Source organism: Hydra viridissima, unplaced genomic scaffold, assembly GCF_058129835.1.
Source record: "Hydra viridissima isolate aposymbiotic clone 2 unplaced genomic scaffold, HvirCarnegie_v1 scaffold_2, whole genome shotgun sequence".
Taxonomy (NCBI): domain Eukaryota; kingdom Metazoa; phylum Cnidaria; class Hydrozoa; order Anthoathecata; family Hydridae; genus Hydra; species Hydra viridissima.
This window is the reverse complement of record NW_028324301.1, coordinates 19,617,588-19,641,332: the sequence shown is the minus strand read 5'-3', so window position 1 is coordinate 19,641,332 and position 23,745 is coordinate 19,617,588. Positions and strand designations below refer to the sequence as shown.

General features: G+C 28.8%; 2 protein-coding genes across 4 annotated transcripts; both read left to right on the top strand.

Moving 5' to 3' along the window:
• Nucleotides 1-228: 228 nt before the first annotated feature.
• LOC145192545 (uncharacterized) lies at nt 229-11,801 on the top strand. The gene is made up of 4 exons (XM_090077107.1): nt 229-448; nt 1,074-1,306; nt 3,376-3,576; nt 7,662-11,801. Exons 1-4 carry the CDS (start codon nt 250-252, stop codon nt 11,373-11,375), a joined length of 4,347 nt encoding a protein of 1,448 aa, XP_089933233.1. The 5' UTR covers nt 229-249; the 3' UTR covers nt 11,376-11,801.
• A 4,619-nt stretch (nt 11,802-16,420) lies between these two features.
• On the top strand, nt 16,421-22,641 carry LOC145192561 (uncharacterized). 3 transcript variants are annotated; one of them, XM_090077109.1, is made up of 4 exons: nt 16,421-16,578; nt 18,569-18,732; nt 20,505-20,638; nt 20,789-21,737. In XM_090077109.1, the coding sequence occupies exons 1-3, from the start codon at nt 16,547-16,549 to the stop codon at nt 20,618-20,620; spliced, it is 312 nt and encodes a 103-aa protein (XP_089933235.1). In that variant the 5' UTR covers nt 16,421-16,546; the 3' UTR covers nt 20,621-20,638; nt 20,789-21,737. The 3 variants fall into 3 exon arrangements, 2 of the variants coding, with proteins under 2 accessions (XP_089933235.1, XP_089933234.1); XM_090077108.1 differs by having other exon boundaries at nt 20,782-21,737; XR_016449422.1 differs by lacking the exon at nt 16,421-16,578 and adding an exon at nt 21,798-22,641 and having other exon boundaries at nt 18,593-18,732; nt 20,782-20,835.
• The last annotated feature ends 1,104 nt before the right edge of the window (nt 22,642-23,745 follow it).

Sequence of the window (23,745 nt, the reverse complement as noted above, 5' to 3'; positions counted from 1 at the left end):
TTCTAGTAGTCCAACAATTCAGAAGTTTTACTGCAATTATATTGCTAAATTCTCCTTAATCTTTTAGCTCTTTCTTTTAATCACCCTAAACATGTTAACATGGTGGTATAGCAGTGTGTGTGTGTGTGTGTGTGTGTGTGTGTATATATATATATATATATATATATATATATATATATATATATATATATATATATATATATATATGGATGAACATTTTTGTTTTTTTCTAAGCTAGAAAGATAAAAAATGTCACAATGGAGAGGTTCTTATCCAAATAATGATAGAAATATGTTTTATCAGCATCAACGAGGAAGTAGTGGGTTTGGAATCGCCCCTTTAATGAGACCAGTTGGCAGAGGAAATTTTTATGGAGGATCTAATAATTGGAATCCTCAAGGATCTCGGGCTCAATTAAGTAGTGTTAGACCTCAAACAGTAAATAGAGGTAATTCAATATTTTGTTCTAAATATAAATAACTTTTACAAATAAGTTTTAAATTTAAGTTTTAAATAAATTTAAAAGCTTAAAAGATACGTAGACCTGATTTAGCATCAGAAATCGTTTTTGTATATGTGTTCTTTAATAGTGGGAATGGAAACCAGTTGAACTTTCCAATATTGGAAAGGAAACTTAATTGAAGTTGGTCTGTTAGCAATTTTTTACATGTTTATAATTGTACAACTGAATTAAAATGAGGACTTGTTAAACTAATTGCTACTATTTTTTTACTTTTTTAATATGTATTTGTATTAAAGAATTTTATCTCATAAATTAATCATTTTTATGATTGGTTATTTTCTAAAATACCTCTAGTAAGTATGAAACAAAAGATGGAGGTGCTTTCCATTTCAACTTTTGAAGTCTCTGTGTTTTTATTTTTTAAATTCTGAAATAAAAAAACATTGGGATTTTTCAAATGTAAAAAATTATGATTATAATGCATTTTTCTGATGCTTAAAGTTAAGGTTTTCCAATATGTTAATATTTTATACTTTGATTTTTGGGGATTTTTTTTAGAACTAGGCTTTGAATAAAATCTAAGCTGTTCATTTTTAAAATAATGATTCAGGTGGCTACAGAACACCTGGAAGAGGTGAAGTAATTCGAATGGGACCTTCTAAACCAATACCATCCAAGACTACTCCTTCAACTGAGATGAAACTTGATGATGTTAAAAGTACCACTACAGTTACTGAGATTAAAAAAGAAGAAAGTATTGTTAATTTAGTTGACGACCCTTTGATTTCCAAAATATCAGAAAAAAGTCAGGAAACTGAGAAAACTGAAGATAAGAAATGTGAGGTAGTTAATAAAGTATTTGTCTTTCGAAAGATCTTTTTTTTTTTTTTTCTCATTTATGTTTGTTAATAGATAATTTAGTGTTGGGAATTCCAGGATTCCACAGATTTTTAGAATCCCAAAATTCAAAAAATGACAGCAGAATCCTGGGATAAGACTTTTTTAAGTTTACAAGGGAAAATAACTTACAATATCCTTAAATTCTTATCCTTTAATGTTAGTTATTTTTTATTAACATTATTCAATATTATTTGGCTGAATATTTTTAAACTTAAATTTTTTCAGTTCAGATTTAAGAATTTTGAATGAAAAGAAGTCATCAAATTTTTTCAAATTAAAATCTTTATTATTTTATTATGCTTCCATGCTTTAACTAATTTAGTTAGGAAAGTATATAGGAAAGTTTCTAACTTTTTAAAATTGCCACCTAGTTGAACTTTTCTGTTCATAAACCTTACAACAACTGCTACTCTGGCAACCAAACTTAATGAACCACTGACACAAAAAAAAAAAAAAAGCATAAATATAAGCAAATATTTTCTAATACTGGAGTGAGGGAAAAAATCACTTACTGTTACACTTGCTTAATACACAGCTCCTGATAGATTTCATTCAATGTTATATGCTGTTTAATTGAGTAACATCCAGGTCTTAACCACAGGATTCAAAAGTTTATCCATACCAGTCAACACAGTACAAAAAGTGCTTATATGTACAGAAAAAGAAATGTGTTAATCACTGAAATAGCAGATGAAATACCCCTGAACTCAGTATAGGAGAAAGACTTTCTTTATCTTTTGATGAATAAACATAATTGCTTAATGGAATTTAGGCTTAGTTCATATAACAGGATCAATCCCTGTAGATATGTGTATTGTGTTATTACAAAAAAAAGCTTGCAGAACATGGGCTTATTTTCAGTTTTTTGACTGATGGAGCAAGAGTTATAAAGAAAGTTAGGAGGCTAAAGCCTATAAATCAACAGCTATTTTTTGCCCATGGTGTGCAATTCAATGAAGTCAAACAATCAGGAGAAGAACATAGTTTTTCAAAGAGATTCTCTTGTGAGGATGAGAGTTTTTCTGACAATGCAGTATTTCAAAGATAAGTTGTGGTCCATTGATTAAGAAGGTACTGATAGTAGTGTTCAGATGATATCCAACAAAAACCATACCTTGCATATGTATGTATGTTACGTTACAGCTGGATTCAGGAAACAAACAAACAGCCTTTTGTTAGTGTTTCATTGTGTCTTTACTTAAAAATCTATTGATTAAAAAAAGGCATTAGTAGACAAAGGTCTACCTGAAGGTGAATCTTTTTCTTTTTCTAATAATGAAAATAAAATATTAGCCAATATCAAAACTCTTGTCCCAATAAAGGAACTGTTGGAGGACCATTGTGGTCAGAATGTAAATTTGTTCACCACTGATGTTGCCATAACCTTTATGTTTTAAAAAAATAAAAATGCTAATCCGTTTATCAACCCAAAATTAGATTTAGCTAATTATTTGAATGTCATATAAGAGAACAATTATAAGTGGGATATCATAATGGTAGAATCAATGTTGAGTCACTTTGCAAAGAGTGTTGGTTTCTATTGTCTATTAAACCTACCAGTGTAGAGTCTTTTTTTTGCAGTCTGATCTTTTGCAACTAAAATAAGAAGTCATTTAGAAGATCAAACTTTGGAAGTGCTCTGTCTCTCTGAGAAGGAATAATATATATATATATGTGTGTGTGCGTGTGTGTGCGTGCACGTGTGTGCATGTGTGTAAACAATGAACTCCTTAACAATAATAATTGGAATGTCTGTAATTTTATCACTTTTGTTAAATAAAATGACGCATTCTAAATTATATTTTATTATATTTCAAGAACCAGTATTTATAAATCCTAGAATCAAGAGCTTTGATAAATGTAACCATGAAATCCTGGGATTATAAATCCTAAAACAATTGAATGCTTATGCCATTGTTTATAAACATATCAATTATCTTTTAATTTTTAATAAAAAATAAGTAAGGTTAGAAATTATGCTTAATATAGAAAAATTATATTGCATTGTATAGGTGTTGGTTAAGCCTGTGGAAGAAGTAAAACCAATAGCTGAAATTAAAAAAGAAAATCCTTGCATTACACTAGACCCATACAATAGTGAACTTCACATTCATATTGAAGAAAATGGTTTTGTTGGTTCAATAATGCGAGGAGAAGGTTTCGAATATATGTGGGGAGGTGTTCGTGCAACCCATGGTGTTATTAAGGGCAAGGTATCAATTTCTTTTCTTAAATTTGTAAAATTATAAAAAAATGTTTTTAAATTTATTTGCTTTTATTAATTTTTTTCTTAAATGCATTTTTAAAAATTTAGAAAATTAGGATTTTATTGAACCATAAATTTATTTAAATGTGTTCTAAAAATAATGAATAGTTACAACATTCATGACTTTAAAATTATTGAATAAACAACCTTCAGTTGTATTGATTGCTACTATTAAACCTTTAACTTATATTATTTTATATGATTTTAATGCAGAAAACCATTAGAACTAAAGTTTATGTGTAATTACACATAAGAATGCTACTTGGTTAGAAAATAATTGTTAAAGAAAATTTTAAGTATATGCAGAAAAACACTATACTAAGTTATATACATAAGATCTATATATTTTATTGTCAACATAGTTATTAAAAGATAAGCCTAATATTTGTGTTAAAAAATGTTTTAAAATTCAGTTCTAAATAACAGTTATATATATATATATATATGTACATAATTATTATATATATATATATATATATATATATATATATATATATATATATATATATATATATATATATATATGCATAAATAAATTTTATTAATATTTCATAATGACATGCTGCCAAAGTTTTACAAATATGAAAAGTGCTCTAAGATTTAGAAGACACGTTAAAATACATTTCTTTCATCCTTGTTATATATTTCTGATAAGACATAGTGAACCCATTTTTCATTTTAATCACCTACTAGTGACAAACCTTTAATAAAAGACCACTAAGTATTTAGGTCTGTCCAATAGAAATGTCTGTTGTGATGATGCTACAATCATTACCTTTCCTAAATTAAAGAGTTGATAATGGGTGATGCATAAAGTTATCAAACAAAATAGAAACTTTAACATCTTATAAATAAGGAAAAAACAATTTGGATTTTTTTCTAAAATAAAGTATTTATTTTTTATTAAAAATTAGTTATTTTTTATATGAAAAAAACTCCATCATCTGCTAATTAATTATGAAAAATTCAAATCAATTTCTTTTAGTTGTAATTTGATTCAGTTTTAAAAGACTTGCTTTGTTGAAACTTGCCTACCTTTTTTATAAACCTTTTGAGCCAAATGTTCTTAAAAGTTTTAATTGGTTGTATATTGATCCCCTATTCACATTAAACAAAGAAAAAATTGATGTTTTTAAAAGATTCTTGTTCTGCTGCATTTAATCTCATTTTAAATATTTATTTGAAATAAAAAGTTAAAATTTCATATATTTTTTTTACTTATGCATCATACACATGGTTGTTTAATTGACTAGAAAAAATAAATTTAAATTTGTCTGATAACTTATGCATTACTTTAATTGTAGATAAAATTTGTAATTTTCTTAAAAAATGTTGGCCAATAATCTCAAGTTCCTGTTGGTTTGGTACTAAGAAAAAGCAGCTTTTCTTAAAGCTTGATAATCTATTTTAAAAAATGAGTTACTGTTAATCATATTGACATCTACACTACTAAATATCTATGCTTTTTTGTGATAGGAATATTTAAAGTTTTTTTATACTGTTAATGAAAGGCGTATAAGCTTTTATCCTTACTCTCCTATCTACATTGATTAAATATTATCAATAGGAAAAGTGGATGTAAAAAAAATATATTCTCAATGTCAAACACACATATCCAGCATCAAGTAGGTGCTATTCCAACTTTTTGCATCAAAAGTATCTGAGTAACTTATATTTTTTTGACAAAACTTTATATACATATAAAAAAATTCAGCCTAATCTTGTTTTGAAGATTAGTAGCATTTTGTTTAACAAGTCATATGTTTCTTTTTTGAAATTTTAAGACCTCTAAAATAAATTGGCATTGCTAAAATATTAAAAAACACTTTTGAAATTAAAGTTACTTGTATATTTTTAAAATTTAGACTGGTTTGGTGTAGTAAGATGTTACCTTAAACCAGACTGATTTCAGAAGCTGAATTTTTAACTAAAGAACATACTAATCCAGAATTATTTACTTTACACTTAAAATTTTCTTTCAATCAATTATTATAAATGAATATTTCCTTTTATAAGCAATAAGAAATCTGTCTAAAAGGTGAATAACTGCAAAAGCAGCCTAGACCTAGCAATATAACCTGAATTATTTAGCATTGTTATACAGTGTAAAAAACAAAAATTGCAGAAAACTATTTCTATTAAACTTTTCATATTTCAACTTAAAAATACCTATGAATGCTTTTTTTTTTTTTTAGAAAAAGTTTTAAAGAAAAAATGTTTATTTCAATATATTATTTTCATTTTATAAATTCTATTATCGCATTTTTTTTCTTTTCAGTTGATGTAAATTGACTGAAGTTTCAAGCGCAAAATAAAATTGTACCAACAATTTTATATTTAGGAACTTATTGTTAAATCACATTTTTGGTGGGTCCTCCTTTGGTGGACCTGGAATTTGGTGGGTCCTCCTTTGGTTTGATAATAGCTTATAAACATCTTGGTATTGGTTCTACCAAATTTTTTGTTTCCTCTGGTGTTATTTTTGCCCTCGCCACTCTCACTGAACCATTTTATAATTTTTTTATAAGTGTGCTTATGGTAATTATCCTGTTGAAATGTGTTATTATTGTTCATTGTACATTTGATACAGCTCATTTTATAAGCTTTTCATTTCTTGCACCATACTTTTTTAGCCCCATCAGATGATTTAAGATCGAGTTTAGACTCATCTCTCCATAAAAAATTTTCCAGATATTTACATCCATGCTTCTGTGTTTCTTTGCAAACTCCATTTGATATCTCCTGGTATTTTGTAAAATAGGACTTCTTACATGCATATTATCCATGGAAATCAGCTTCCCTTATTCTGTTACATATTGTTTGGGGAGTAATTGTGATGTTATGCTCATTTTCTACCCTTTTTGCTAAGTTTCTTGCTGACTAGAATTGATCCTTTTTAATTTTTAATATGATATTACAATTAATGGAAGTGGTTGTCTTGTTGCATCTCATCCTTCCAAAGAAGTTGTTCTTCTCATTGTTCTACATACTGTGTATCTTCTCATTGTTCTACATACTGTGCATTTGGGAGTTCCAATCTTTTTCTCAAACTTACAATCTGTTTTTCATGCTTTAATAGTTCCATAACTAAATTTTATTGGGCTATGGTGTAGTGTCCATCTCTGTTTCCCATATTTCTATAAAATGAAAAAAAATTAACTTCTTTTTGATTTTGTATATTTTTCCTATTTTCAAATAATTTATATGAAGGTTTATGAAACTGAAACTATTAATTGAACTTACATTTTTTACTATGATGTAATTAATATTTTGCAACTATTTTAAAACAATTATACAACAATTAAAACTGACCACCTCAACTTTTTTTTTTTTTTTTTTTTTTGCTAGAGACATTCATTTTACCCAATTTTATCCAGTTGTCTTTCATTTATATTACAATAAAAGTGATCCAAAAATTAAAAAAATAATGAAATAGATTGCTGCAATTTTTATTCTGCACATTGTAGATATCTTTGAATCTAAAGTAAATATGTACATTTTTATGCTGTTTCTCAAATTGCCTGTAGGATAAAGAGGGGAGAAAAAGAAAAAAAAAACTGTACTCAGTCTATATAATTCCGAACACAACTAATTTGTTGTTCTAAACTTACCTTTTGTTTAAATTGCATACTGGGAATATGTGTACTGTTTCTTCTTTACTGAAAGACCTTGATCAACATGTATTTTAACCTTGATCAACATGTATTTTAACCTTGAAATCCCTTTAAGAAGTTAAATATTCAAAATAAGGTCAAAGTAGCCAAATTCAACTTTATGATTGAAAATATGATGCAAGATATGTAATTCCACCAATGGTAATTTAAAAATACATTTAACTCTTCCTGCTGATGGTCTATGTTCATACAAATCTTTTGATTGCTAAAAATAAAGTTTCTGTATCTTTTACAAAATACCTTTTATTTAGTTTGAATGTACAGTATACTTGACAGGAAATAAGTTCCTCCAAATATTCATACAAACTTTTAGCAGAAATCAAAGTTATTGATGCTGTGATGACATTTTGTACCATAGGTCTGCTTTGAGGTGCACATCCTAGAAGAACTTAAGGTCAATATTACAGATGAAAATGACTTGTATATTGTTCGTGTCGGCTGGAGTATTGATGGATCTGACTACCAACTTGGTGAAGATAAGTTTTCATGGGGGTATGGTGGGACTGCGAAATCTTCTAACGAAAACAAGTTTCGCGATTATGGAAAACGCTTTGGAGTTGGTGACACAGTAACTTGCTACATTGATTTAGATGCCACTCCAAAAGCCATATTTTACATGGTTAATGGTGAATACCTTGGGGTTGCATTTCGATTTACAAATGAACTTACTAAATCTCAAGCTTTGTTTCCACACATTGCCTGCAAGAATATGAAGTTCCGTGTAAATTTTGGTGCACAACTTCCTAAGTTCCCATTAACAAATGGTTTTCTTATGATTCAAAATGCAGCTGAGTTGATAAGTCCTCCTCCAGGCCCAACCAAGCCAGAAGAAGCAGAGATAATTATGATGGTTGGACTTCCTGGAAGTGGTAAATCTTTCTGGTGTGAAAAGTATGCTAGTGATCATAAAGATAAGAAATACTATATACTGGGAACAAATTTTATAATTGATAGAATGAAAGTATCAAGTTTAAGTAAAAAACGAAATTATCATGGTCGTTGGGAAGAGCTGATTAAGAGAGCATCTGCTGTTTTAAATAAATTATTTGATGTAGCAAAAACAAGACCAAAGAACTATATACTTGATCAAACTAATGTCTATTTTACAGCAAGGCGCAGAAAGATGGAATCATTTCGTGGCTACAAACGCATTGCAGCTGTCCTTGTTAACAAACCTCTAGTTCTTGCAGACCGAATTGAGAAGCAAAAAAAAATAGAAGGAAAGTTCATACCTGATGAAGCTGTTATTGAAATGAAAAGAAACTTTACACTCCCTGAAGTGGGTCCTTCATTTGATGAAGTTTGGTATATTGAGGAGACCATGCCAATGGCTAGAGAGTTAGTGGAAAACTATCGTAAAGAGGGTGAAAATCTAAAGCATTCTGGAGTCAAACGATCCTTTCCTGATTCAGATGATAGTGGAATTAGTGATGACAAGAAGCCACGTCCTGAAAACCAGCAACAATCTTCATTGACGGCCACTCCTGAGCTTTCCACCTATAATAGAATGGCTCCAGTTAATACTGGTCCCAATATCTTAGGTCAACACATCAAAGATCCTCAACATTCCATGTCTAATCGGAATGTCAACAGCAGAGGATTTCAAAATGACAGAGTTGCTCATAAATCTTCACCAATGGAGGTGGAGCACTCTAGATTATCACCTAGAAGAGAGACCAGAGGTCGTTCAACAAGTTTGAAAAGATCAGAGAGACAATTAGACTCATCACGTGAAAGAATCAATAGTAGAGATCGTGGTAGAGAAATTAGAGATGATCATAATGAAAGAGAGATTTTGAGAAGAGATGATCGAAAAGATCTCTCTTACAGAGATGAGAGAAGAGAATCTACGCAGAGAGAAGATCATAGACTTATAGGATCTAGGGATGACTGGTCTGATCATTTAAAAGGTGATTTATCTTTTCAAGATGATAGGAGGGATTTCTTCCCTAGAGAGTATAAAAGAGACCTAACAATGAGAGATGATCAAAGAGATTATGCACCAAGGTTCAACAAAGATTTGCATGAAAGAAATGATCGTAGAGGTCTTTTGATAAAAACTGATTGTGATGATTCTATCTTTAGAAGTGATCGTCAAGGTTCATTTTTCAGAGATGATACCAATTCAATACAAGATAGTCAAAGAGATACATTAGTTAAAGACTCTTATCGTGACTTTTCCTTTAAAGACCAATCTAGAGTTTTCCGTGATAGCAGAGATAAAGCTATATATTCTAGAAATGAGGATGTCAATGGATTAAAAGATTCTTATAGAGATGTTGTGAGAGATCCTCCTGGACCTGAAAGTTTTAGGGGAAACTTCCCAACCAAAACCGTATATGAATCATATCTTAGAGAAAATGTGCCTTATCCAACTAAAAATGAATATCAAGACACAGCTTTTAAAGGAAGGGATTTTTTACTTGATAGTAAGAGAGAGTATCCAGGCAGAGAAACTCGAAATACTCTACTGAGAGATTTTCCAATTCAAGAAAGAGATTTGCTTCAAAGAAGTCAAGATTTTCCACATAATGATCAGCGTGGATCAGTTTATGATAATGGATCTTTACATCCTAAAAGTGAACTCAGAAGGCGCCCTGATGAAATCAATCCATTATTATCAAAGGAAGATTATAGAAAACTGCCAAGTTCAACCACACCAACATATTATAGTCAGAGAACTGGAGATACTGATGGAGCCACCTCTTTTAGAGAAGAAAGGTATACTGATAGCAGAGTTAGTGATTTTCGTGATATGCGGAGATCATCAGCTTTTCAGGACAGTTATATTGACTCTACAATTTATCCAAAAAATCAAAGTAGTTCTTTGAGTTATGATTCTTATGAAGAAAGCAGATTGGAAGTAACTACTCGGATTGGTGGTAGTAAGTCTGAAGATTATCCTAAGCAGCATCAGTTTAGTGATTTAAGGTTTAACGATGCATCAGTTTCAGGAAGACAAGATCCTTATCCAACTTTGAATAACCAACCATTACGGAAACCCCAAGATTCATTGAATAATAGTTTGTTAAGTTCTAGAAGAGAACAATTTCTTGCTCATGACCAAGCTGCTTCTTCACAGCAGTATACAAATAGACCTTATGTTAAGCAGGAAAAAGATTTTATTGACAAGTATTCATACCATGCTCTTGACTCTAAGTTAAAAGATGACGGATATAGGGCTGGTGCAAAATCGTCATCTTATTACGATCAAGTTGACACTAAGCCCTATCAAGAAATATCAAGAAATGATAATTTACTTTCTGATGCTAAAGGTTATTCTCTAAGTGATGAGTATGATCAAAGGTATTCTGAGAATTGTGGTGTTCGAAATAATCAAGCTTATAGCAGGGACCATCCTGATGTTAAGATTTTAGATATGCAAAGGGTTGTTGACTCAAGGTATTGGAACGAAAGAAGTGGGATGAAGGAAGATTCACCATTTCAACTGAAATCTCGGCAACCATATGTTCAAGAGGCCTTACCATCTAAGTATCAATCTGATATTAATGCCAGAGAAATTCTATATAAAAGAACTCCATCTGAGAGATTCGATACAACATTGGCTTCACAAATCTCTTTGCCATCATTTACTGCAACTCATACTAGAGAAGATTTTAGAGATAGGCAGTTGCGTAATGAAAGTAATCGATATGGCCCTGATTCTGATTACCTGAGGGATCAGCAAGTCAGTGGTTTTAACAAAGAAACTCAAAAATCAGTAAATGATGTTACCACATCTCAGAGCTACCAAACTCAGATGACAACTTCTACTGCTAATTATCAGCCAGTTAAATACACTGGAACTTCATTATCCACTCAAAGTTATAGTCGTGACCAGGGCCTTTTGAAATCAAATGAACCTGTAGCTCAGTCAACATATAATCAGTTTTCACAGCAAGCTAGTTCACAGTCTATATCTACAACTATGCCTCAAAAACCTACTACAGATGCATTACCAGGAAGTCAAACATATGAGCAGCAACAACAAGATTATCAAAAAGCTTACAGTCAGTGGTATGCTAATTATGCTCAAGCATTTGCTCAGCTGGCACAACAAAATTTGAAATAACGTTCTTAACTTAGAGTTACTCTAAACATTAACGACATCATTTTAGTAACTTTTACATGGTAACACAACGCACATATTTTTACCGCTTTATTGTGTTTTATTTTAGTTTTAATGAATACTGGTCATGCATTTGTTCTTATAAAATTCAATCTAATTATAAGGATATGTTGTGTAACACAAAATGAAATTATAAAAAGGGTTAGAATGTAGCTGAAAACTGTTCTCCTGTTTTTTAAATATATTTCAATTATATATTGTATTTAAATTCCTACTTTAATTCTTTTAATTTTTTAAGTCAAAAATATTGCACTATTTAAAAGAGTGTTCTTTTCTTTTTAGTTTTATTTTATGAATTTTTCTTTGCATTTGTTGTTAGTTTTGACTCCTGTATTAACTTTATTATTTTGTTAAGAAAAATATTCATAGTGACATTTGTTTTTAATTCATTTACACCTTTCTTAAGTTACTTGTTTTTATAAAATCAATAGTTCAACTAAAACTTACCTTTAGTTCAGCTGTTGATTTTTTGAAAGTTAATGTTCTGTTTTAATCAACGTGTTGATTATCTAAATCTATGGTGAATGTTTATGAAAATAGTTTTAAAAAGTTTACTTAACACCATATGTTAGGTAACACCATTTCTTTTTTCAATCACCTTTAATTAACAGCATTTGATTGTACTTTGACAAAAAAATGTTTATTTTGTATTAGCACAACATGTTAATTTTTAACTTATAATTTTTAACCTGTTCTATGAAACTAGAAACTGAAAGTTAATTGTATTTGATTTGAGGAGCATTTTATTTGTTTTTATTTTCCTCAAAGAAATGTTTTAAATGCCAGTTGTATTAATGTTATTGAAGTAGTCAGCCAACTTTTTAAGTAAATGGATCTATGGATCTTTAATTTTGTTTTAAAAAATAGGTGGTATATTATAAATGTTGATGACAAAAAAATTATTTATTACAAAAATTCTAATGTAAAAATTCAAGACAAACTAATGAGGTTTTGTTTGAATTTAAAAATTTTTTAAAACTTCATTAAGACAGAGCAATTTAATTTTATAAAAAGCATAAAAAGAAAACTTAATCAAGTAAAACTATGAATGTTTTCCAGATCTCTTTGTCTATTCAAAAGCCAATTCTGTCAAGCAAGTTGAGTAAAGTTAATTTATTTGAATGCATTTTTCTTTTCTCTGCTTGTTTCTCTTTTATCAGTCAGAGCAGAAATTAATTGTACAACTTGTTTGTCATAGTTCTGATGTTTTCAGTAGCTCAGCTCTGATTTAATATTTTTATCTTATTTATTTGGATTATTATTGAGAAGCTATTCAAAAATATGAAATTTTCTTATTTAGCTTTTCAAAAATGAAAAATTATAAAGGGATAGCTCAAAAAATAGTTGTACAAGAAATAAAAATATTATACGTTATAAGTTTAACTTTCTACACCTTTAGCTTTCTACTTTAACTAAATACACTCATTAACATAGAACTAGGGCATAACGGATCTGGCAAAATAATTAGGATCCAGATCTGGATCCAATTTTAACTTAAAAAAAAATAAAAAATCTATTTTACACAAGACATTTTTATATTTAAAATTTATATAACCACAACTAACTTTGTGAAATAAATTCTTTGTAGCATCTCATATCAAAAAATTTATTTTAGTTTTTATTTTCATCACGTTTATTATTTTTGTAGTAACTTTTTAAAAAGCATAAGATATCAATAGTATTATCATTTAAGCTACTCCTAAGTTTGATTACAAACAATCTTCATGTACTAAAAGCTCGTTCACTCTCAACAGATGTTGGTTGGATAGTTTTTAAACACTGAAATAAAATCTCCAAATAGTCTTAGTAAAAGTTTTTTAGCTAATACCGTAACTGCTGATTTTTTTGGCTTCACTCCAAAAGCATCTAAAGTACCAGATAATAGAAATTTAGGGTTGTTTAAATATTCCATGAGGTGATTCAAATTAGGATTTCTAATGCTTAAAACTCTTGTTTTTAAAGCATCATATAAGTTTTTGCTTATGTCAGATTCATATGATTGTAGTTGACTTAAAAATAAACAAAAAACTTTTTCTACTGTAATCAAATTTGAGTCTCGACGACAAAGTGCTTCAGCTCCTAATTTTATAAACTTTAAAGCCTTAACTAAATCTTTAAGAATTAGCAGCTCTGAATCTGATATTGTTATTGGAGACTGCACTCGGATAAATGCCACTTTAATACATTTGCTTAACTTGACAAATCGTTCAACCATATCAAATAATGAGTTCCAATGTGTCTTTCAGTCTAAAATAAGTTTAAGTTCATGTCCAAACTCTGATTTTACATGTTTCTTCAACACATCATCATTTTTAACAGGTGATTTTTTTAAACAAAATTATTATTGTGCGAACTTTTTTTAAAATTGAAAAATTATCTTTTATAACAACAGCCTCTAATGAACTCTTTTCATTGTTATAAAAGATATTGCAATATTGCCCAGCTCTTCACCTGGATTAAGCTCTTCACTATCACCCTCACTGTCTTCCACACTAATATTAATTCCAAAATTATCATTTTGGTCTAAAACTTCAGTTGGTTTCACATTAAGTACATCCCCTACTGCTAAATGGATTGCATGGGCATAGCAAATGTGATGTAGTGGATTAATTAAATAGCCAAATTTAACCATAACTGATGCACCATCTGTAGTTGTGCTAACAATATCATTATTAAATTCCAGTTTGAATTCACTCAACTTTTCACTTACCATCTTAACAGCTTTTTAAGATGACATACTCCCAACAATACGTGCAAGTCCAAGATTATAAAGGCTTCCATTTGTGTGCACATTAATATTCATATAACGACGTGTTTTAATTGATGTATATTCATCAACAATTAAACTAAATCTATAATTGTTAGCTTTTATGTCTTTTAATTCAGCTGTTAATTGAGCCTTAATGTCTTTAGCATGATCCAGTAAAATACTTTTAATGGAAACTGAACTAGAAGGTATTTTGTGTCCTTTAGCTAGAGCAAATTCTCGTAACCTTTCTTTTAGCAACAGTGTTAAATGAAAGTCCATCAATTGCAATGAGATCTGTTAGTATATTGGCAATAGTATCTTTTGCTTTTACAAAATTTGTGATATCTTTTTGGGATGAACTTTGAGCTTTTTTTGTAGGATGTAATAATAGCAATTCTATTTTATGCTAAATATTTAAATGCTTTCGCATAACACTTGTGCAGCCTCCTTTAATTGTTCAATGATGCTACAGGTTTTCCATTGAGCAGTTTCATTTACTTTGCTCTTTAAGAAATGCTTCCAAACAGGAGCATTGCTTTTAGATTCTTGGAAAGTCATTTTAAAATTGTTTTTCTAAATTGATTTTAAATATTATTATGCTTCAAAGTGCAACAGTTTCAAACTACGTGTAGGCTATAATGGTATCCAACATCAACATAATAAAAAGTTTTATGTAAAAAAAACAAACGGGAACCGAATTTCCAAGCCAAATAGTTCCGGATCCGGATCTCAAATTATTGGTACGGGTACCCAGGTATTCGGTTCCAGATCTTGGATCCGAGTATGCCCTACATAGAACATAACTGTTGTACGTATGATTCAATATTTAATTAGTCTTTCTTCTTCCATTTTTGCTTCTGTACTATGTCCATACATTTTATTAGGTTATGTTCAATTTTAAGATTCAACAGCAGTTTGTTTTAAAGTTTGTTTCTTCTTAAATAATCTTTCACTGTTTTTTTCTTTTAATAAAATAAAGCCCAAATTTTTAAATCAAATGCAAATCATGGTGCCCATTCTAACACAAATATATTTGTCCTTGAAGAAATCTTTTTTTTTTTTCATCTTGTTTAGGATTGTTATCTTATTGAAACACAAAGTTTCTTTCTAGGTATAATTTTTTAACAAAGCCTTTAAATTTAGGAAGAAGATAACAATATAAAAATCAGTCTCAAACTATTCTTTAGACTGCCATATTTAATTATTACTCTCATGTACTCAATTGAATGGCTTCACCAGGTTTTTGAAAAACTCCAAGTGAAAAATTGCAGTTTATTTGGATAAGGGGGGAATCTGCAGTTCTAGACATTTTTAAGCAGTATTTTTAGCATTTTCAAAGCAATTTATCATTTTTTGATGTTGTCTTCTATGTATCTCTTCTTCTTGAAAAATTCTCAGTTGCGCTGTATATTGATTATTGCTCCTAATGTAAAAGGAATATTTGTGCTTTCACTGACTTTGATAAGTGTTTCTAATTTAGTCAAACCCATAAAAGTTTATGATGGGTCAGGATTTTCCAGTAGGTGCCATTTTTTGGTACAACAAGTTTAAAAATTTTATCAAACTCAATTTAATTCAAAAACCAAATAGTTGACAGAGGGGATGCATCTTTTTAACAAATTTTTTTTCAAGTTGGATTTGTACAATTAAATTTTGTAGATGCAAAATATCATGTCTTAAGGGCTATTTACAAAAGTTAGTCATTCACATTTTCTTACACATGTGAAAAATAACAAAGAATCAATACCTTTATTATCCAATAAAGATATAGGAATGTGGTTGCTTTATTAATTTCTCTAAAATCAAGTAAAGTAGCACTTAAACCAAACTTTATGATTAATTTCTGTTCTGTATTTTGTAATCATTAACATAAAAAGTGTAATACATTTTGTCCAATAAATAGGTATCCAAATATAATAAGATATCTAAATTATGTCATGATTTTATTTTTGTATTGCAATTTCTTATAGCATCAAATTCAAAACCATTTAAAAAAATAAAGTTATCAGCATGAACTTAGTATATAATTTTTGTTTTTCTGAAAAAATGGAACTATAATAAAAATTTTTACTATTGCCTTTAAAGGCGTTTAATAAAATTAGTATGAGAAAAAGTTTTGTTCATACTTTTATATTTATTCTAACTAAAAGGTGATTGGCTGTCATTTATTCTAACTTGATAATACGCTGTCATCAAATATATGTGAATAGGATATTCTAACTTTGGTTCCCCATAATGTTAATTAGGATTAAAAAAAAAAAAAAAGAGAATGGTTGAAAGATTTGGTTTGCTGTATATTGTTCCTGTTAAAGATTTCTTTTGAACTGTGCTACAATCCATTTTTGAAAGAATATTGTATCACAACATGCATCCACTAGATGCACACTGGAAGTTGAGGTATGTTTATATGTTATATCGCTGCATCATCTCAGACACACCAGTATCTTTATACAAATGGCTATTTCATTTTTAAGGAAGAAAAATACTTAAATGTCAGATATAAACTTGAAATTCTTAAGTTCTTCATGAATTTACAGCAAAAAAATAGAAGGTAGTTCAATAAGTTATGTTTGGAATATCCTATTTAGGGTGGTCTTTAAATGCATTTGTCTCATCTCCAGGGTTGTTTTGTTTAGACTATTATGCTATTTCAAAACTTGAGTAGAAATATCTACTAAAATTGGCTTAAACAGATCAAATGTTTTTTTTATGGATTAATTTACAAATTTTTTAGTTTTTATAACACTGCTAACATTGTTGTAACATATTCTATAATATCAAAACATTAACTAAGGTCTAATTACACTAAAAACTGAATACAGTAAGTCATCCAGTAACTGAATCTTTGTTATAGAATATTGGAATGCATAGTAGTGAAATCAGCAAAAGAATATTTTTTAAGTCAACCAAGATTTGTTGACTTAGCAGGTTTTTCTGCTCCATTTTATGTCTATAATGACAACCCAAATCATTTGTGTTAACATAAAAAGTGTCAGACTCAATATAAACATTACACATTCACAAGAAATCTTAATTATTTATATTTAAAAGCATTAATTGCATAACTAACCTTTATAGCTTCAATAAGTTCACATTTTGTCACCATTTGTACATTCATGTCTAACAAAACAGACCAGTATCTTAGTTTGTTGTGCCAGTTGACATTAGCTTTTCATTTGTTCATTATGTGCTATTTATACAGAGCATCATAACGCATTTCAGCTTGAATACTTAAAACTCTTATTTCAACAAGCAGAAATCAAGATTATCCTGTTGCTGCCAGTGTATGTTGCTTTCAGTAAGGTAAAGTCTAGGGCATCTAGATCAAGGTTCTTTGCCATTTGACCAAAATTAGAACTGCTATGCAATCAGACACTTGTTTAGCAGTGTTGCTGGTCATAGACTTATGACCTCCACTCTCTCTAAGCAGACATGTAAAGTCAACTGTTAAAAATTGCCCACTGCTACTTAAGAGTTAGTTTGATGAACATCTTGCTAATAGGTTCTTTTTTGCTTTTTAGGTCTTCTTTTTCTTTTCTTGTTACATTAATATAGGCATACAAGTCTTTTGCCTCTTCTCCAGTAGGTTCAACTTCGAAGAGCAGGTGTTCTCTACTCCATTTTGTGTTACTTTGATTCTGGATTCTTTTTTAGGAGTTGTTATTCCTTAAGTTTTTTTCTTACTTAGCTTTATAGTAATGTGCTGCCCTCTTAAGTATTCCACCTTAGTCCCAGAACTGTAAAATCCTCTCAATGGTCATTGTGGATGCTTCTTAAAGTGATTTGCACCTCTCTTTGCTTGTATAGAAAGCAACCAACCGTTGTAAGAGGCAAGATACTATAAGGATGGTTTATCTGGTTATGAGATCCATCAAACTAGATAAACTTTTGTCATGGTCCTAGTTTTGTCTATCATAAAAATTCTGAGAATAAAGACAAAATGTAAAATTTTACAGCGTACACACAATGCAAGCCTGCATATTTGCTTTCATATTAAAAGTATAACAATACTTACTTTTAAAAACTGTTCATGGCTCAATATTAATTTTGTATAATGCCAGTGTCATGGTATTGTACTTTTTTAAACATTGGAACAAAGTGGGGAGGTGAGACAATTACTTTTTAAAAGTTGAAAAACAAGGACCACTCTAATCCTACAGAATTTTTTAAATTTTTTCATGACATTCATGAATGGGAATATCTTGGACTGTAACATTTGATGGTGACTGTAATAACATATACAACATTTTAATAAAATTTAATTCTACTCAGTATTATTTCAATAGAATTCTGATTTAGATCAATTTTAAATCTTGGGCTGGTTGAAAGTGCAGCATTAAATTATGCTATTAACAAAGAATTATAAACAAAGATTTTATATTCATAGCATTTCTGACTCCAGAATGTTGTGCATTATTTCTCCACTAAAAAGGTGTCAACAATTCTTTTCACTTGAAGATTTAAACATTGTTAAAGATCTAGGACATCAGTTATATGCTCAGCAGTTCACCGAGTCCGTTTCAAGACAGAAGAACAAAAGACTGCAAAATAGTATTTATTATTAAGTATTCTTTTTTCCTGGCATTTTTTCTTACTTTTATTTCATATTGCTTGAATATCGCTCTTCTCCCAAAAAGAAGTGGATTTTTTATATCTTCCTGCTTGAGTTCAATTCTCCTCAAAAAAAAGTTTTATCCTTCTATTTCTTGTGCAAGATAATTGCAATCTGCAAGAAAGTTTAACCAGTTTAAATATTAGAACAAATCACAGAAGGGATTTCATACACCCATAAAAACAGTTACAATTTAAAAAATATCTTTGCAATGGTTTTAAAGTATTAACTTTTAATCAAATTGATTTGAGTTTCAGTGGCTTTTTGTGCATAAAACACCTGTTTCTTTTGACTACACAAAATTTGTAGTAACTTTCCAAGCCTTAAATCTAAATTATTATATACTAAACAAAGAATATTTAAAAACTTTAATTGAAATGGCTGGAATTTTCAGAATAAAGTTAGTGCTGCGTTTATTAATCAACAGCCACAATTATTCATCTAGTGGTAATTAGAAAGAGTGTAAAATATTTTTTAGCAATGGTTAAACTTGAAATAAAAAGATTATATTGAGATTCTTCAACTCAACTTAATGAAATACAATTTAAATTCAAATTTATATTTAATTTTGAGATACTATTTTATAAAATTTCAACTTTTTAAGATTTCATCTTTTATAAATAATCCAGTTTAAAATCAAAAGTTAAATTTTTGTATTATTATCCAGTAAATCAAACAAACCAATGCAAAAAATTACAGGATTAATTCATAAATACTATGTTGAAATAAAACCAATATGAAAAAAATGTTTTTGTTTGAGAACAAATGATTATTCCAGTACTAGAATTCTCTATGATTTTTTTTTTTTTTTTTTTTTTTTTTTTTTTAACTTTAACTTAAGACGCCTGAAGCTTTTTTAAATTTTGTGCCATGTTTCCAATATTTAACAATAAAACTTGCAAAACAAAAGTTTAACTTTCAACACAAAATTGTTGACCAAACATCAAGCAACAAATGGATACTAATATTGATCCAGGTAACTCTAAAAACACTGTCAAATGTTTTGCAACTCTATTTAACCAAATATGGAATTGTAATGTGGGAAAATGATGTTAGCAGAATATGCCTAACAAGTTGGTACTTAGTCCAATTTTTAGGCTTTTTTTTTTTTTTTTTTTTTCCATTACTTGCTAAACTTTGTGAATCTTATAGTATCGCATATCATCTTAAGTAAACACTTAACAATGTATGATTCCTACCACTAACTTTTTTTCCATCAACCAACAACGTATTTCTTAACATCCTTGTAGATTCAACTTTTTGAACCATCTATCAACTTGATTAATTGCTATGTCTTCGGAAGAATTTCCTTTGTATTTTTTTTTTCATCATTTATCTATATTTAAAACATTTGCAATATGTAAAAAAAACTTTTTAATACAAATTTTCTAATTGTTTGCTTTTGTTTTAAAAGCACACTAGAAAAGCAATTTTCAATTAAGAATATAAACGTTGGAGGAAAGAAAGATCAGAAGAGAATTTCTTACTGCTTGTCATTAAATATGACTAACCAAAGCATAAAATGAAAAAATTGAAAAATTATCAAATGAAAAGTTTGTTTTTTTAAATAATTTCAAGAATTTGTTATGAAAGTGTATATGTGTATGTAAAGAGTTTGAAATGAAAAATAGTTTTCACAGTATATTTCAAAATGATTTTCAAATAATCATACAATGATCATGCATGTGAACTCTCTTGAATGATATTTCAGGTACTTTTATCTTCAACAAATCAAAATGGCGTTTGATTGTAATAGAAGTGCATCTCTTTATGGCAAAGAATATTTGTGGTTCTAGAAATATGGCTGCTTTAAAATTCCACAGATAAAAGAAAAGAATGTATATAGTATGTGATTTTATTGCTTTTTAGAAATCGTAAAGTAAACTGAAACTAATTTTCTTTTCTATGTTTTTTTTTTTTTCTTTTTTTTTTTTTTGGACGTTTTAATGCAAAATTCTCAACTTTTGTTTTTTTATTAAGTTTTTTAGTTTTCAGGTCTCATACAAAAAGAGGAACAGTCGTTGTCATCTACGAAAGCTCAGGTGTTTTTTTTTTTTTTTTAGTTCGGCTGTTTATTATCTTTTTACCTGACTAAGCAAGTTTCTAAGAAAAATTCTAAAAATGTATTTAACAATATTAGATATATAAGATAAGTATTTTTATCTTATTTGAATAACCATCATATGAACATAATTACGGTTATGACAGATATTATTTTCTCTGTAATAAAAGTAAATGACAAGACCTATTACGGAATATGGTTTTTGATCTATTACGAATATGATGGCCATATCATTTTCCATTCTCCATCTCACTGTTAAGCAATTTATTTATTTGAAAAGTATAGGCATAAAACTTCGTCTACTTAACTTTTTTTATATATTTATGAAATCCATTAGTTGTTTGCTATATTTTTTAGATTAACATAACAGTGGTTATCATATCTTTCCTTGTAATCTTTCGTTACAAGATTTTTTTGTGATAGGGAATGAGAAGATATCTCCAATAAACAATAATCTTTTTTAGTTTATCTAGCATATTGGGGTGGAAAGTGATTCTTGTAAACGAGTTTATTTAAAGATACTTTCAGCGTTACTTTACTCAATGAAAAGCTACATGATATTCCTGATAGTTTGTTTTATGGTGTCGAAATAGTAGAATTACAAACTAAATTTTAAAAGTTTTAAAAAAAAAAGTTAAATGAGGAGGAGAAAACTCTGTTTTTTTGTTTTTATTATTATTATTATTTATTTACAGTCCTTTAAATTAGTCATTGCAGCACAGCTGCTAACTAATTTATTCCTCATTCTTGGTATTTAAAGAGTTTGGTATTTTAGTAATATAAATAATTTATTCTTAAGGGATTCTTGTGCTTGTATACTTGATAGTATTTGCATTTTATTTTGTGAATGTAATTTTTTTTGACAAAAGGTCTTTAGAAAAAGTTCGTCTTCTTTTTCCCTAAATTGGTCGCGTAATTTTTTTTTTTTCCTTTCGTGTTCAGTGCATCATGGACGTTTAAGAGATGGACGTGCAGCTCATTGTTTTACATCAAAGAGGCCGCAGAAATCAGTGAGCCATGCGAGTTTCCGACAAGCTCTAAATTTTCACCCGTCAACAAAAAAATCTATTAAAATGGCTGCCCACAGTTTTAAAACAGAAACTTTGATCACGTGGTATTAGTTTAAACTTTTATAGCATTTCTTTGATAAGACTGTTCAGGATAAAGTAACTACTTCACGCGTTGACAAATTACTAAACAAATTACACCAAGGTAAAGGAAATCAGTTGTCGGCACGAACAGACTTGCATCATTTTTTCAAGATAAACATTTGTAAATTTGGAAAATTTTTTGTGTAAACAAAGTCTGTCAATGATAAAATAGACCTGTAGGGATAATTTTAAAATGACTAAAAAAAGTATAGCGAAATGTAAAAAAGCTTAAAATTTTTTGTCAAGATCTGGTTTCATTCAACTCCTTGGTCCTTCATTCACCAGCCTTAACTTTGTGTATTTTTTTAGTATTTTTTTTTTCCGGCATGTCGCCATTTTTTGCCTCGACTATTCTGTAAGCTCCATAATATATATGTTCCACTATGCATTATTTTTTTAAAGGTGCATTTTCTAATGGGCTTTTTTTATAATTCATTTGATAAAGCAAAACCTTTTAAAAAGTTATTCAAATTTATAATTATCTTGCAAAATATTGCCAGATATTTTATGTTTTTGTTTTTCATGTTCCATATATTATTCCATTTGTCATAAAGAGCACATAATAACCTATTTGTTTTTGTCAAATAGAAATTAGTTTATATATCGCTGGTAAATTATACTATATTGATATTAAATACTTAGTTATTTTTGCGGTTTGCCGTAAATTGGCTTTGGTAAATTCTTTAAAATTGTGACAAATTATTTTTTTCTTTATTGTATTTACATTAATTTTATGTATAAGTTATTTATCCTTAACTGTATACATTTCTGTTGTTAAACATAAAAATAGAAAATTCTATAATATTCATAAACTGGAAGTCTACAACAGTATAGTAGATGGAGTAGTTCCCTGGACAAGAAACCATTACGCTCTAGATAGCTACAAAACCAGCTGATATTTTCTATTATTTATTATATCTCTAGTTATACATGTACTAAAGTATTAATTTAAATGATCTCAATTTCTATATCATCATCAGCGTTATTTCTTAAAATATTAAGAATATCTAGCTATATAAAGTTCAGCTTAAAACTTGTTTTTATTTCTGTCATTCTTGAATAACTAAAAGGAAGTTGATTTGATTGGTTAGATGAGACCAAAAATTCTCGACGAATCCGACAGACTTAAATATAATTTAATTTCTATTGTTTAAAACAAAAGATTTGTAACAAAACGCAACGAGCGTGGCTCGCAAAAAAAACAAAATCGTTGTACGTCAATCTCTTATACGTCTATGAGTGCGTAGATGTTTCTTGATCTTATTTGAAGAAAGAAAACCAGACAATTTTTTCAGATAGCTAAACAAAAAGAAATTTGAATAGTCTGAAAGTTTTAAAGAGAAGTTAAATGAACCGGACTAGCGGGTTTGAAAATAAGTTATTCGTTAATTTGTCTGTGTGATTTGAATTTACAAAGACACTAAGAACTAAATTGAAGAACAAGAAGCATAATAAATGATTGTTAAAATTAGTATGTGTTAGGCAACGAAACATACTAATTTTAAGAATCATTTGTTACGACTTTTTTCGTTTAAAAATGTTGCACTTGATCTAGAAGAGAAACAATTTAACGGCACTACGAGTTCTTTTTTATGACGGGATTTTTTTAAAAAAATCGTAAGATGCAGTATTAGTGACGCTTAAAAAAATGTCTGAAGTATGCTTAAGTGCAAAATGTCTCTGCATAGTTAAAACTCTATAGTTTTAAAAACCTTTTTTGTGTGTGGTCTTTTAAGGAC